Here is a 14,643-nt window from a genome sequence, read left to right as displayed (position 1 = left end):
TAAATTAAGGCTCTGCCTGGAGAATAGAATATGATTCATGAATTCAGCAAAAGGATCAGAAGGTTAAGTGGAATAATTAATAATAGTAAACACTCAGGCATAGCTTTTGTTTTTATTTGAGGAGGGATAAACAAGTGGTTAAGAGTATGGGTGTTCAAGTCTGACAAGCTTAGTTATAAATCCTTTTTCTGTCACTGTGTGATCTTGCTAAAATAGCTTATAGATCTATGAGTGTTTCAATACTTTATAGGATGGTTAGGAGGAACAAATATGATAATGGCAACATTATTATAACAGACTAGAGGCCTGACACACGAATTCATGCATGGGTGGGGTCTGACCAGCCTGCCCTAGTTGAGGCCAATCAGGCCAGACCGGCTTGGGGCTGGGGGAGCTGTGGGTGGTTGACCAGAGTTCTCCTTTCCTGCCCCCTGGTCAAACTCCTGGTTGAGGGGACAATTTGCATATTAGCCTTTTATTATATAGGATGACATTATGACGGTGTCATACGATCACGGCAATAGAGACCATCTTTGAATCTGGTTTTCTGATTAAAGCAAGTTACTATTTTTAAAAAAATTTATAAAATGGGAATAAGAAAGTTACCTTCTTATAGGGTTTTATGAGATTTAAATGAGGATTACAAAATGCTTGGCATATAGTAAATGCTTAATAAATGTTAACAGCTGTTGTTGGTGATGTGGTTTTAATGGTGAAGATAATGATGTAAAGCCTCGACATAGGATCTGGCACATAGCAGTTATTTAGAAAAACACAAATTCCCAATTGAATAAAGCCTGCATCAGAATCTCCTGGAAGGCTTAAAACACAAGTTGCTGGTTCCCACCCGCAGAAGTCTGATTTGGTGAGGCTGAGGTGGGGCCCAGGGATGTGCATTTCTAACAAGTTTCCAGAGATGCTGTCAGTCTGGGGACCACACTGTGAGAAGCAGGTCCGTGGACAAACCATCCCTCCTCTCTGAAGCATCCTGGCATTGAGCGCAGAGTTATCCACTTCCCCTTTCTTAAACTTCTGAGTGCGGTCATGTCAGATAATCTTATTTTATTTAATTTATTTTTTAAATAATTTTTTAAAATATATTTTTTATTGATTTTTTACAGAGAGGAAGGGAGAGAGATAGAGAGCTAGAAACGTCGATGAGAGAGAAACATCGACCAGCTGCCTCTTGCACACCCCCTACCGGGGAAGTGCCCGCAACCAATGTACATGCCCCTGACCGGAATCGAACCTGGGACCTTTCAGTCCGCAGACCGACGCTCTACCACTGAGCCAAACTGGTTTCGGTTGGATAATCTTATTTTTATTTTATTTTATTTTTTATATATTTTTTAAAAATATATATTTTATTGATTTTTCACAGAGAGGAAGGGAGAGGGATAGAGAGTTAGAAACATTGATGAGAGAGAATCATCGATCAGCTGCCTCTTGCACACCCCCTACTGGGGATGTGCCCGCAACCAAGGCACATGTCCCAGACCGGAATTGAACCCGGGACCTTTCAGTCCGCAGGCCAATGCTCTATCCATTGAGCCAAACCGGTCCCGGCGGGATAATCTTATTTTTAAAAATGATTCTTTGTTGTTAAAAGTATTACCAACAATCTTAATGTTTCCTGGATAAAGGATGCATCTTTAGGGAATAGGTTGAATTACATGTTAAATGTTAGTTTCTTTCATATTACCCTTTAAATAACAGACATTAACTTAGAACTTTTTCTCTATGGAAGATCTTATATTCTTATGTTTCCATGGAAATCTTATAACAATTTTATATAAAATCAAGAGTTATGACTGGTTTTACTCCTGAAATTTTTTATATGGTTCACAGTAAAAATACTACATTCCAGTTAGCTTGTTAGGTTTTTTTTTTTTTCTCTCAGAATATGCATTAAAGGGTTATATAATCAGATGCTATCAACATTTTTCTTCATTGGAGTCTAGAAAAACAATTTAGCTGTCATTCGTCTAAGACTTTTAAATTAAGTCAGGAAGGAGAAAGAGAAGAATAGAAGGAAGAGCTCATGATGGAGCATTATGCAGAAGGTACTGCTGTGAGGGGGGAGGATGGAAACAGATTCGCCACTATATCTGAGACAGGAAGGAAGGATAAAAATGGATTCAGATACAGATAAGAGGGAGATTGAGGAAATCTCTGCCAATTTATTTCTGTATTCTCTGTGAAAGAAGAATTCAATCATTCACTGAGAGGAAGGACAACTAAAAAGAGAGAAGGTTTGAACAGAGTTTTGGAACAGCTGTTAGGTAAAGAAAAAAAAAAGAAGAATCAAACGGAGTAAAGATTACTTCAAGATCATAATTAAAGTCAGAGCTCAAAATTATCTTCATGGCACCAGTCAGCATATTTAACAGTATTTTTTTCTCTCGTAGCTCTTGGTAGCTTGGGCACATAAGAATAGGAAATGATGGCTCATTTTATATCAAATTAAAATTGACAGCATAGACGTTATAAAAGGTAAAGGAAACCTGAAAATTGGAATGACGTCAGTGAGAGTATAATGAACATGATTGGCTTTCTGGTGTATGGAGAGCGATCTTGAGGTTGAAGAGCAGGTGGGAAGTGGGCTGGGTTGAGAGGACAGGAGGGGATGCAGCACAAGTTCTCTTTGGTTGGAATCAAAGCTAGTAGTTGATGAGTTAATCTAAAAAGTCAGTTAATGTGAAGAATTTTAAAAAGATTATTTAAAATTTATAAATTAAAATTCAATACTATTACGTTTATATACTCATCCATATTTTAGAGTTGAAGCCTTTTCTTTTTGAATATGTATCTATTGGAATTCCATGTTGTCTTTCTTATATAAATTATATCAATAATTAACCCTTTGCACGAGGGGACAGCGGAATTCTAGCATATCACTCGGATGTCCCCTCTCAGGGGGGACATTGCAGTTTATTAGTGATTACGGGGAATTGAGTTAATTCAACGCACGTTTCCACCGCAAAGTAGCGTCGAGTAGCTGGTAGCCAATGTCCAGAATGGTTCGGAGTGCAAAGGGTTAATTGCCTGTAATTTTCTGGATATTTTTTCTCAAAATAGAGCTAATCCTTGGCACTTGCAAAGAAATCTGCATGTTATGTTAATAGATTTTTCTGATATTGTTTATAATTGACCTGGAAGGAGTCACTTTGGATAGTGTTCCCATTATTCCCTTAGTACTATTTGACTTTGTTGTAAACAATGTTATGTTGCACATTATCCTATAAGCTTTATCCAGGCATTGACTATTAGTGGAAACAAAGAGGATTCAGGAGAAAGATTTAATGAGTGAAATTAAAGTTTGAAATAGAGGTTCCATTAATATTTTAAAAATAGTTAAGTGAGAATGTGGAGTCAAGAGAGTCTTTTGATCTTTGATAGCTTATATAATTTATAGCATGGTACTATTAGCTAAATTATATTTAAGTGTGAAATAAAATGCATTCAGTGGTGTAAAACCAGAAGCCCCCTTTAAAAAATGTTAGTCTTACCACATCAATATTTTCCATATTTCTTCCCAGCACTTCATGTCCAATATTTTTCATGTAAAGTATATAAATTATCATAACATAGGCTATCTTTTTATATTCTCCTATATTTTTTCCTAATTAGAAGCATTTCCCTGTATTACACATATTCTCCTTGATTATATTTTAGGAAATCTTGTATTCTTCTAAGTTGACAAATTATGACCATACCTAACCAGTTCCCTGGTGATAGTTTCATTTTCTTCCCTAACAATAGCCTAATATTTCAAGTGTGAAGTTCTATTTCCCAGCAATCACAAGGGGCCCACCAAGCTGCTCTTTCAGTATCTGATGCTGGAACTTCACCTGGTTAACGTTTTATCAAATGACCCCTCATTCTGATTTCTAATATCAAATTTGGATAATTTGATCATGGCAGATGCAAGAAAAAGTGTCATCTTGAGCTTCATTTTAAATTCAATTTATTTTCCTAAGGGATAAATTAAATTTACCTTGATAAGCAGATCAATTAAAAGTAGATATAAGAGGAAATTTTGTGAAGAAAAATAATTCTATTTTGAGTAGGAGTCCAGAAAAGCTGAAATACACGGACATCATTATGTATGTTATAGAGGTATTTCTGACTGCTTTTCTAAGTAATTTCAGGAGTTGAGAAATAGGATAGGTAAAAAAATTAAAACTTTTTGAAGATATCTCTCTCCACTTCTCTGTCATACCCTCCCAAATAAAACCTCACACCTTCTTGAATTTTTGTGCCATCTTCTCTTTCTTCTCAGGCAATTCGTTGAATATCTTTTATTCTAACTAATTAGTTGCTTATGTAAGCCCCAAAGTGTTTCAGTTCTTTGCAACTATATTCTAACTTGTGTTAGGTATCAGGTAGTTTTATTGTGAGTTGCTTTGCTTTAAAAAATTTATTTCTCCTTCAAATTTCATTTTTAAGTCTTTGATTCAAATTTTAATTGAAATCCAGTTCATAAGTAAGCATACATCAGAGCCCGTTTTAACTTTAAGATGATCTTGTGTCTGTTAGTAGAAGTATAACACTTTTTATCCCTTTGTTTTTAAGGAGTCAGCAGGCGGGGATCTTCAGTCTCCTTTAACACCAGAAAGTATCAATGGGACCGACGATGAGAGAACACCTGATGTCACACAGAACTCAGAGTCAAGGGCTGAACCAACTCAGAATGCATTGCCATTTTCACATAGGTACAAATTCAATTCAACCATCATGATTCAGTAAACTATGTAAACATGGAAAGTTATTTGGGTTTCAGATGAATCTTGCAAAGTTATAACCCTGAGTGAAAATTCCAGGTCAGATGTTTTTAACTGTTTTTGTTAACCTCAGAAAGATTTTAATAATTTATAGTTGCCTGGAAGGGCAGAAATGAATGTTTCCTTTATCTGTATAAAAAAGGGCTACTGACTAGTAATAGTACAAATCATTTTTCAGTGAAACAAAATGTGTGTTATTGTAAGTCTCTCCTTATTTTCTAACACAGTTACTGAAAGGCTCCTTGTGTTAATCTGGTTTCCATTTTCATGTATGTTCTTGAGGTTATAATTTAAAAAAATAATTTCCTACTCTGAACTTAAGCTTTCCATAGTTTTAGAGGTGATCTCACTGTGTGATTTCACAGAAGGAAGCAAGTTATTGGGGTAACTTCTAGAATGAACCTGTTAATGTGAGGATTATTTTGCACACCATCTAACAGAAGATAAATCTTCACATGCTTCTGAATTTTAAAAAAGAATTTGATACTTTAAGCAGGTACAGTTTATCCTACATGTGTTCCAAATCAGTCACATTAATTATGGGCCATATTGTGGGATTTGGGGGATGTAAAGGATGCCTATGAAACTGCATTATTGCAAATGTAAACAAATACCTATCAGAGGTTGTCTTAAAGTTCATTTTTACCCTTCTTTGGCAATTTTTGACTTGGTAGTTTTCATTGAAATTAAGAAAACAATTTTCCTTTGTTGTGCATCTCTTTTGGAGACCAGATTTTTAAAATCAAATTCTTTAGCATATTCAGAAGAATTGTGAAGTGAGATATTCCAAACTCTTATTTATGAGAGCCTTAATTTTGACCGAACTTGTTGGGTATTAAGGGCATAGGATTGAACATATTAGAGACTAGCATTGAGGGACCTTATGGTCAGGCTCAGGAAGAAAAAATTAGGTAAGGTTTTTTTTTAAGGAGTGAATGGGTAGAAACTATTTGACAGTGAGGCTGTTCTAACTTATTTCCAAAAAAAAAAAAAAATGCTTATTTGCACAATCAGTAGACATATCTTGGAATTATCATGGAGATCATGCTTTACTATTGCATTTAAGCATTTTTTTTTTCTATAGCTGTAGAAACAATGGCACACATGAAAATGTTTAGTTCTGATCTGAAGACTGTGATTTGTAAAACATTCAGGCTTTTAAAATATGCAATTACAATTAAAGAGCAATGTAGTTAATATGCAATTTAAAAAAAAATGTTTATGTTGAGGGAGGAAAATGTCCTTTTTTATTAAATTATATTTAGTATATCCATTTAGTAAATAGACTTCACTACACTGAGTATAATTATAAACTTGAATTCTTTTCAACAATCAAGTCATGTGCATTGAATAGTTTAGCATTTAGAAATAGAATTTTTCTATTTAATATTTGTAAATGCTATTTCTAGTTTACTTTATTCACCAAAAGTTTTCTGAATGTTTATTGCTTTGCTAATCCTTGGTATTTGGAGTTTCTAACTGGGATTGGTCATTGGATGATTTTCTCCTCCTGGGAGAGTCTAATAGGAGTTATTTACTTTGATTTGAACTTCTTTGACTACTAGAATCTACAGATTAGCCGTGGAGATATTTGAGTTCTGAAAGTAAAACTTAAACAGGTCACTTTAAGCTTTTAATTGTGTTAAAAGCATTACATAATCTTATAGTTTTCTTATTATTATAAAGACGTTTTAGCTATAGGATTTTAGATTTATTCTCTGACCTTGTTGATTTCTACCTGAGACAAAAGATGATGTATATTGTAGTTAATGTTAGAATTCCAAAATGTCAGTTAGAAGAGACCTCAGAGATCATATAATCTAGGATTTTTCAAACTGTGGTGATTTAAAATCAATTTAGATTATTCATGGCATTCTGAATATGAAATATAATTAAAACCAAATAGGAAATGTCAGAGTAAAGCGCACATTAAGAGTAGGAACTTCAACTCAGCTGGAGTGGCTTTGTTGGTTGAGCGATTTCCAGTGCACCAAAGGGTTGCCAGTTCGATTCCCGGTTTGTGTGGGTTGTGGTTCGATTCCCTACTGGTGCTCATGTAGAGGACAATCAAATGATGTCTGTCTCTCTCTCTCTCTCTCTCTCTCTCTCTCTCTCTCTCTCTCTCTCCCCCCCCCACCCCTTCCTCTTCCCCCTCCTCTTTCTTCCCCTCCCTCTCCCTCCCTTCCTCTCTCCCTCCCTCTTTCCTCTCTCTAAGCATGTCATTGGGTGAGGATTTTAAAAAAAAGAGAGTATAAATTTTGTTTCAGTAATGTACATATTTATATGTGTGCTGGATTAACTGTTCCTATTATCTTGTGTAGAGAAAAGATCACTGGAAGACAATTAAAATTTGTTTTAAGGCTTATTTAGACCATTTTGTCTTTCTTCCTTAGTACATTAAAAGTTTTTCTTTTCTTTTTCAATTATAGTTGACATTCAATGTTATATTAGTTTCAGGTGTACAACATAGTGATTAGACATTTATATAACTAACGAAGCGATTTCCCCCATAACTCTAGTAACAACCTGACACCATATATAGTTATTAAAATATTATTGACTATATTCCCTACTCAGCACTTATTTTAACAGAAAAGAATGAATAGCAAAAAAATATTTTGCCAACATTTTTCTGTTCTGGTTGATACTATTTTACTAATAAATAGGGAGCATAATGCTAAAATGTCTATTTGTTTTTGTTTTTAAAAGAAGGTTATAGGGAACAGTGATCTAGTCAGTCAAGTTAATTAAGAGTTGATTACAGTAATAGCTACTTAACTAGCCAATTTGTGCTCTTCTTAAAATTCAAATTTGATGCCTTAAACTCATTAATTCGTGAGTTAACATATCAAAAGAAGACCCTGATTTTCATTTGGTCCTGAACATTTTAGTAATGTGATTACTTAATCACATTATTAGTTCTTTATATTCTTTTAGCTTTGTGTATTTAAAAAAAAACAACAACAAAAAACACTTAGCTTTAAGATACAAGCAAAAATTTTTGTTACTCTTTAAATCTATACAAATTTTCATATTTATATGAAAGAGAGAATACTTTATGAACTCCCATGAACACATACATCACATAGTTTTAACAGTTAAGAAAAAAATGGTCATTCTTTTCTCATTTCTATTCCTATAGAATCTTCTACTTCTGGGATTATCTCAGACATATAATTTAATCTACAAATCCTTTTTAAAAATTACTTTTGAATTTTTATAAAAGTTATTTATGAAGCTAATACAACTTTTTATATTCTGTCTATCTCAGTGGCATTATAGGGTTACTTGAATTATTTACTCATTTCTTAGATTTTTATTATAGTTCATAACATTTTAAAGTGAATTGGCTGCTCAATACTCCTCAGTCAAGTGCTATAGTACTGATTTATGTCCTTGCCATAAACTATGCAAAAATATTCTTGTTGAATAAGTTTCAATAAATTAATATTTATTTAAATGCTTTTGAAGTTTAAGGATGTGAAAAAGAAGTGGATAATGAGATTGAAAAATGCTTACTAATTTCTTATGGGAAATGATATTAGATTATATATAAATGGCATTTTTTTCTTTAAAATTACTTTTTAAACTAAATGAAATTATTCTTTTGAGACTGTGCAGGTATACACTGTGGCTCACTTGAATGTTCAGGATATCATTTGAGACAGTAGTCTTAGGTTAGCCATCTATATTAATAATAGAGGAATATGCAAATTGTCCAGAACGCTGTCATAGTCACAGTAACAGTAAGACCAGAAGCTGCGTAGGACAACCAGGCCAGTAGGGGGGTTAGTGAGGGATGACCAAATGACTAAACAGTAGGCTGCGTGGAGCAACCAGGCTGGCAGGGCAGGCAGTTGGGGGTGGGGCATTTAGGGGTGATCAGGCTGTTGTGGGGGGAGGGCAGTTAGGAGCAATCAGGCAAGCAGGCAGGTGAGCATTTAGGAGCCAGCAGCTTTGGATTGTGAGAGGGATGTACAGCAGTCAGACATCCCCCGAGGGATCCTGGATTGGAGAGGGTACAGGGTGGGCTGAGGGGGACCGCCCCCCACCCCCCTGCGCGAATTTCATGCACCGGGCCTGAGTACACTAAATAAAGTAGCTATATACTTATGGACTAGCATATACCTATGGGGAAGGTTTTGTTCTTTTATTCTAGGGAGTATTGTTTGCTTCACAGCATCAGCTATGTGAAATTCTGAAATTTATTATTTCCTAATAATAAATTTCAGGATTTTTTGTTTTTAAGATTTAAAGCTATTTAAAATTCTCTCAGAAATAGTTAATTTCATAGAATTCTCATGCTGTTAAAATATAATACTGAGCCAGGACCGGTTTGGCTCAGTGGATAGAGCGTCGGCCTGTGGACTGAAGGGTCCCGGGTTCGATTCCGGGCAAGGGCATGTACCTTGGTTGCGGGCTCATCTCCAGTAGGGGGTGTGCAGGAGGCAGCTGATCGATGATTCTCTCTCATCGATGTTTCTAACTATCTATCCCTCTCTCTTCCTCTCTGTGAAAAATCAATAAAATATATTAAATATATATATATAATACTGAAATATAATATTGAAAATTAAACTTTTAATTTTGTGTATTATAAATTTATGACCTTCGGAGTTATAGTTATATATGATAAATAACTGCTGTTACATATTTGAGCATTCCAAACAGATATATAGACATTAGTAGCGTGTGAAACTATTTTTGTACTAATAAATTTTAATAACAGTTTGATTATGTTAATGAAAAATAGGCTATTTTAAGCACTGATTATATTTTAATTCTTATAATGTTTAGATGATAGAATCTTTTAAAAAATATTTTTATTGATTTCAAAGAGGAAGGGAGAGGGAGAGAGATAGAAACATCAGTGATGAGAGAAAATCATTGATCAACTGCCTCCTGGTCGCCCCCTACTGGGAATTGAGCCTGCAACCCAGCACATGCCCTTAGTGGGAATCAAACCTGGGACCCTACAGTCCACAGGGCAAACCAGTGAGGGCAATAGAGTATCTTGGTGCTGCTAGAGTTTATGCATTTTGGGAGTACTTCCAGTAGTACTATTGTGTCTAAGTGATTTTTCTGCCACTACATGTTTCTGAAAAGTATTTATTAAAGGATGTATGCAGAAACATTATTTTTCAATATATTGATTTTACTTTAAATCAGAATAACTACAAGTTTACTAAAATTTATGAAATCTGGCTGGGTTCATTTCATTTGTATTTTTAGATTTGTTCATTATCATAATTTTGGAAAACTACTATTTTAAAACTGATTTAGGAATCCTTGACAGTTTCAAAAACTAAATTTCATTGGAGATGTCACATGTCATTTAGTTACATGTTAAAATTTTTAAAAAGTGCTTTATATCGAATCAAATGCAATTTGTACTTCAAAGGTGATAGAAAGAGGAAAAAAGTGAATGGCTGTGAAGAGCATTGGGGTCTGTACTCTCAATAGCTCTGCCAATTGTCTCTTTTATGGACAGAGAAGAAAACTTGTATGATTATAGACATGAACTACAATGGGAATGATTTTGGCAGGTAACTTGTGTGTGTAAAGCTGGGACTGGCTTAACAAGAAGCACTTTGTTATTGATATAATTGCAGATGAAAACTGCAAGTTGTGGGATTCCTTTTATTGTTGCAGTTCCAATTGACTTAAGTGCCTTCTACCACTAACCCTCAGAATTGGACTAGGTTTTTAAGAGTTCACTTGAAGGCCAAGATAGTTTGTGAGGGATTGTAACAGAACCGTTTGGAGATGTCAGAGTTTCCTTTATCATCATTGTGAACAGGTAACACTTGGTACGAAAGTGCTCTAGTAATTTGGTAACGTATGCACTTAGACATTCTCTAGGAAGTGAAAAGCAATTTGTACATTTTTAAACAAGATGCAATAAAAAATATAGTTTAGTGACCAAGAATGTTTATTGGTTTTCTAAAGAAGTATAAATTTCCTATCTTGAATTTTTAAAGAACTAACCTTTATTCTCATCTGATGTATGAAAAGATTTTGAAGAAACTTCAAAATTTGCTGAAGCTTTTTTTTCCAGGCATTATAACTTAACTAGAGACCCGATGCACGAATTTGTGCAAGAGTAATCCTCTGCAGCCCCGGCTGCCTCGGCCCTTGCAGCCCTTGCTTTGTCCAGAAGGTCATCTGCTGTTCAGCTGTTTGGTTGATTTGTATATTATGCTTTTATTATTGTAGATATAGGTTATTTACAAGAAGAAAAATACTATTCATTTGATATAAAGACATTACTAACCACCTTCAATAGAGATTAGTCCTTTTTCCTTCTCCTTGGCATTGACATTGTTGGCAAAGAATTAATGGCAAAGGCCGAAACCGGTTTGGCTCAGTGGATAGAGCATCAGCCTGCGGACTGAAAGGTCCCAGGCTTGATTCCATACAAGGGCATGTACCTTGGTTGCAGGCACATCCCCAGTAGGGGGTGTGCAAGAGGCAGCTGATTGATGATTCTCTCTCATTGATGTTTCTGGCTATCTATCCCTCTCTCTTCCTCTCTGTAAAAAAATCAATAAAATATATTTTTTAAAAAGAATTAATGGCAAATAATGTTCACCGGTCTATCCTTTGTGATTGTCAACTTCTGTTTTCAAGATGACCAGCTGGAGTTAATTGTGTGGTCATTCACAAGAGATTATTTGTGACTTCTTTCCTGTAGAGGGCTTTTAAAAGTTCATAATTTTCTTCAATTTTGCTCTTAAAGACCATCTAAGGTGGGGATTCCAGTGGAAGGGAGGTTTGGAACATGGACAGCTTTGTTCTCTTAAAGACCATCTAAGGTGGGGATTCCAGTGGAAGGGAGGTTTGGAACATGGACAGCTCTGTTCTCAGACTTAGGGAAATTGTTCTTCCTTTGAATTTGGCTTTCCATCTTTCCTCTTACTAGAATAGTAAGGGACAAGTAAATATAGAGGACAAGCAGGCCACTTAAATGTGTGAAATTTGTGGTGAATATGACAGGAGGGAATTGTGAGGTCTGTGGTAAAGTGGAATGGGTGAGGTTCACTGAACGATATTAAAGGTTTTAGGCTAAGCAAAATAAGCCAGTTGAAGTTAAATATCACACAATCTCACTTATATGCGGAATGGAATGAACCAAATAAACTGATGAACAAAATAGGTCATTCTGTCATATAACAGAATGACAGATCTCAGAGGGAAGGGGAGTTGAGGGGACAGGAAGAGATTAACCAAAGAACATGTGTATGCATACATACATAACCCATGGACACAGACAATGGTGGCAGGGGAGTGAAGGGGGGTGAAATGGGAAACATTTGTAATAATGTGAACAATAATTTTTTTTTAATCAACATTAAAATACAGAGGGATTGGGACTAGATGACCCATCTGGTTTCCAGTTTAGACTTTCAAATGGAATCTGTGATTTGTATATGGTTTAGCTCAGGGTAAGGATTTCTAGCTGATAGTATCCTTATAAATTCCTGGTGGAGGTATTTGGGAAGATATGACTTGCAGATACTCTGACAGGTATTATCCTCTCAAACACAGAAACCTGACCATGTCATGTTCCCTCTTAAAATGTTTCAGTGGCATGGTGTATGTGGACCAATCCATGGTCATCAGAGGAGGCCTCCCCAGACTCATCATCTGTGCTTCTGTAGCAATTACTCTGAATGGCTTGTGCTCCTCCACATACAACCAAGCAACCAGGTTGTTGCTCAAGTACAAGTCTGCGCTTCCTTGTTTTTGGAATGTCCTCCGTTTTCTTTGCAATGGCTGCATATACACATGAGACACACACACGTCATACACCCTCCCACCTGACTTCTGCCTCTAACTTGACTACCAACTCGTCAGTCCCTATGTATATATATATTCTATAAGTTCCAGCATCAACTTCTCTGGCAAGCTTTCTTTCATGCTGTCAGACTGAATTATGTTCCCTCCTCTCTTAAATCCCTGTTACCTTCAAACTGATATATGGAGGTTAACATTAACTTCTCAGCCTCTTCTGGGGCAAGGATTGTGTTTTATTCATTTGTACCCCTGGTGTATCCATGGTAGACATTCAATAAACATATGAATGAAACAATTTACCTCACAGAAATTGAGTATATGTTCTGAATGTCCTTGGTACTGTCAGCTAAAGTTACACCTATGGCTTCATAAGACCTTGAAGCTAAGATATAAAACGAACTATATTCCTTGAAAATCAGTTATTGTTGTCAGTAAGAATTTAACTGACTACCTAGTTTTCTTGAAAGCTTCCTAATTTGTACAAAGAAATTTTAAAGATAATGTGTCAATAAGCAATGTTAAGTTCTTAAATAAGGTGAAAGATGCTAAAATGTGCATTTTTCTTAATAGGATAATTTATTTTCTTGAGAATAATTTTTCTCATTTAAAAAACAATGCCAAGTCACTTAATGATATATTTTCAGTGGAATTAGACAATATTTGTTTCCTTTTTTACCAGTTGACTACCCCTATCCTCCCGCAGCCATTCTCACCCCAGGCAACCCCTACCGCCTCCATGTCTGGTCCATTGGTTATGCTACGGTAAAATGCACACATACAAGTCCTTTGGTTGTTCTCTAACCCCCCTCCCTACCATTTGTCTCTAGATAGATCTATTATGTTGATCATTATATCCCACATATGAGTGAGATCATGTATTATTTATCTTTCTCCGACTGGCTTCTTTGGAACTGGAGAGCATCATGTTAAGTGAAATAATTTCTTTTCATTCTTGATGTCATTTATTCATTTTCTTGACTGGTTGCCCTATCTAGAACTTCCAGTACAATGCCGAATAGAAATGACAAGAATAAACATCAATATCTTGTTCCCTATTTTAGGGGAACACTTTTAGTCTTCTACCATTAGGCATGATATTAGCTATGGGTTTTGTTTTTAGATGCTCTTTATTAGGTTGAAGAAGTTCCACTACATTCCTCTTTTTAGTGTTTTCCCATTAATATTTTTGTTTTTAATGGAAAATCTGGACTCCTTATTTCCTTACATTCTGATACCTACTGGATAGTTTGTTTTTGTTTTTTGAAAATCAGAAAAGATCATTTCTCCAATTGGACTTTTTCCCTACTACGGAGACAGCCGATTTTCCTTACTAGATGACTTCTGTGACCACCTTCAGTTTTAGAACTTATTGGAGTAACCATTTCTCATGGAAGAAGAGGATCTGAAGTTTATTCTAATTGAAACCATGCAAGCAATTCCTGACCAAGAGAGAGAGAGAGAGACTAACATGGAAGAAACAAGACCATTTAAAAAGACACAATCGTCACAGTTTTAACTTGGAAGACTTTTAAAGAAGACACTTATCTGTGTGAATTCCTGTGTATGCCTACATGGCATTTAAGATATTTCCATTTAAGATATCTTGGAAGAAAAAAATGACGGCATGGCATCACGTGTGATTTTCCCCCCCAAAATACTATTATTATATTTGCTCCACTTAATTTTCAGAAGACTCAAAAACCCTTGATGAAGAACATTTTTTGTTTTTTTGAAAATCAAAATAGCTATAATTCCTGATAAAGATATTGGGGGGGGGGGGGGGAACTAAGCAACCTAATTTTCCTGGACTTCAAAGTAGTACTGGTTCATAGATGCCATTTCTTTTAAAACTTAACGTAGCCATTTGCCTACATGTAATCTGATCCTCATTTCTTGGTTGTCATATAAGAACACTCCCCACCTCACAGGGTTGTTGTGAGGGAAATTTTGAATGTTTCTAAGAGTGCAGTGTTGATAACTCTTGACTGTCTCCTTGTTGATAGTTTCTATAATCATAAGATTTTGTTTCTTTTAAAATTTTCAAGTGCTTTCCTATGGATAT

General features: G+C 35.3%; 1 protein-coding gene across 5 annotated transcripts in view; it reads left to right on the top strand.

Moving 5' to 3' along the window:
- HOMER1 (homer scaffold protein 1) overlaps positions 1-14,643 on the top strand; it is a gene marked incomplete at its 5' end in the record, with an annotated part of 446,553 nt that overhangs the window by 405,207 nt on the left and 26,703 nt on the right. For all 5 annotated transcript variants that reach the window (XR_014794824.1, XM_084881324.1, XM_084881322.1 and 2 more), the window contains one exon: positions 4,576-4,715. Coding sequence is in view for 4 of the 5 variants with exons in the window: in XM_084881324.1 (XP_084737450.1) it covers positions 4,576-4,715 (140 nt within the window). The remainder of the gene's footprint in view (positions 1-4,575; positions 4,716-14,643) is intronic.

This window comes from Pipistrellus hanaki (genome assembly GCF_964339955.1).
Source record: "Pipistrellus hanaki genome assembly, chromosome: 4".
Taxonomy (NCBI): Eukaryota; Metazoa; Chordata; class Mammalia; order Chiroptera; family Vespertilionidae; genus Pipistrellus; species Pipistrellus hanaki.
Note: the sequence above shows the minus strand (reverse complement) of the source record. Positions and strands in the feature narration are given on the sequence as shown.